This window comes from Gavialis gangeticus, unplaced genomic scaffold (assembly GCF_001723915.1).
Source record: "Gavialis gangeticus isolate Ggan-Ray unplaced genomic scaffold, GavGan_comp1, whole genome shotgun sequence".
NCBI lineage: Eukaryota > Metazoa > Chordata > Crocodylia > Gavialidae > Gavialis > Gavialis gangeticus.
The window spans coordinates 12,170,704-12,172,348 of NW_017729030.1; the positions used below are offsets into that span (position 1 = coordinate 12,170,704).

At 37.6% G+C, this 1,645-nt stretch overlaps 1 protein-coding gene and 1 long non-coding RNA gene across 2 annotated transcripts in view; both read left to right on the forward strand.

Moving 5' to 3' along the window:
* OSTC (oligosaccharyltransferase complex non-catalytic subunit) overlaps nt 1-715 on the forward strand; it is a 13,081-nt gene extending 12,366 nt beyond the window's left edge. Inside the window, exon 4 of the mRNA XM_019521955.1 lies at nt 564-715. Within this exon, the coding sequence (XP_019377500.1) occupies nt 564-582 (19 nt within the window). The 3' untranslated portion in view covers nt 583-715. The remainder of the gene's footprint in view (nt 1-563) is intronic.
* Nucleotides 716-808: 93 nt separating this feature from the next.
* The window catches only part of LOC109301064, a 6,258-nt gene continuing 5,421 nt past the window's right edge, over nt 809-1,645 (forward strand). The window contains exon 1 of the long non-coding RNA XR_002098419.1: nt 809-1,448. This is a non-coding gene — a long non-coding RNA (uncharacterized LOC109301064). The remainder of the gene's footprint in view (nt 1,449-1,645) is intronic.

A 1,645-nucleotide genomic window follows, 5' to 3' on the forward strand; every position in this document is an offset into this window, starting at 1 on the left:
GCCACCCCTCCCCCCACCCATCATTTCTGATGAGCAATTGGCTAGCTTTTTTTAATATAGATCAAAGTAGGTCTAGAAGCAGTTACTAGAAGTTTTCTTCAATGTCTGGTTCTGGAACTGGAAGAGCAGAGAATCACTAAATCTATATGAAGATCATGATTTAATTGGATATTTCATGAGTATTTATAAACAGCCTCACTACCTTGGTTTCACTTTGTGTGTGTGTGTGTGTGTGAAAACTGTTCCTAAAAGTGGCTCCGAAATTTTGGAACCAAGCCCATTATTGAATACTGCATGTAGATATTCAGTGGTTTCATGCTAGATTTTACTGTTTCTGCTGTGGGGTTTTGGGGATTTGAGCCATAACCATTTTGGAAAACTATGGTTTCTTCGTTTTTCATTGCTGACTAGATTAATTAACCCATTTTTCCAATTATTTAAAAAAATGGTAATACTGGTAATCTGGTACAGCTTTAGTTTTCAGATTTCAATCTGTTTTAAGCATGGTGCTGTCTCTCTGTTTATACTTCTAAACTATCTTTTATGTTTGCTTTTTTCTGTAGGGGCTACTTGATGGGTTAGAGCCTTGTGATTTATATAGAAGCACAAGCTGGATTTGCTCCTCTTCCTGACGAGTTAAAAACAATCAAGCAACAAATTCCACAGTCCCCTCCTCAACCAGGAAAAAGTTCCACCTAAGAGAGCTGTCTCCAAAAAGAATGCTTTCAAGTGTCTCCTTTTACAAATCTTCACCTCCTATTGCTAATTTAGTGGGTTTTTTGTTTGTTTTTTGGTTTTTTTGTTTGTTTGTTTGTTTTTTTGAAACAGCATTTTATTATCTGCCTTTTTTAAATGGAAATGTTTCCTCTAGCTCTAGGTACGAATTTTTGTTTCTTGCAACACTTCAATACAAACAGAAAACTGGCATTTCCCCCCTTGCCTGTAATAACCCTTAAACATGACTGCAGTATTTAGCTACAATTTTACAGTTTGTTCTAATATTTGCAGCACTGTGGTCTGTTCTGTCTTGGTGGGAGGATTCTGTGTAAATCAGGGAGACTAGAATCTGCCCTATTCTAAGTTTTTACTAAAACGGTATCTTTTGATACTTCGCTATCAGAACAGCATGCCTAGTGGAAACTGTTTCTGAGGCACCTATTGCCTTGATATTCATGGCACTACCCTAATTCCAGATGTTCACTGGAAAGGAGGCAACATTGTGTAACTGCATCTTTGGAACAATGTATGAAAAGAGCCAGATTAAACGTGTTTTTTCTATCAAGCTACTTGTTTTCTGCAGTTCTTTAAAGGTTTTCTTAGATTTTACACAGGATTTAGTCTAGGTCTTAACTCCCCCAATCTAGACACACAGTAATGAATCACTGCATAATGTTTGTTCCCTGTTTTTTCTATTAGTGTGGGGGCCAAATTTGTAGTGTCACAAGAAGGTGCAGTTTTTTACAAAAGCTGTAACTAAAAACTAAGTTTTTTTTACCAATAATGAATTGAACTCTTACATTTACTTCGCAGCTTCCTTGCAGGTCATGTGCCATGCCATGCAAGCTCCCTAGTTCCTGTCATATTACCTCCTGGGCTCCTGTCATATTATGTGAGCCCGTACTGGGTGAACTTGCTGCACCATGGA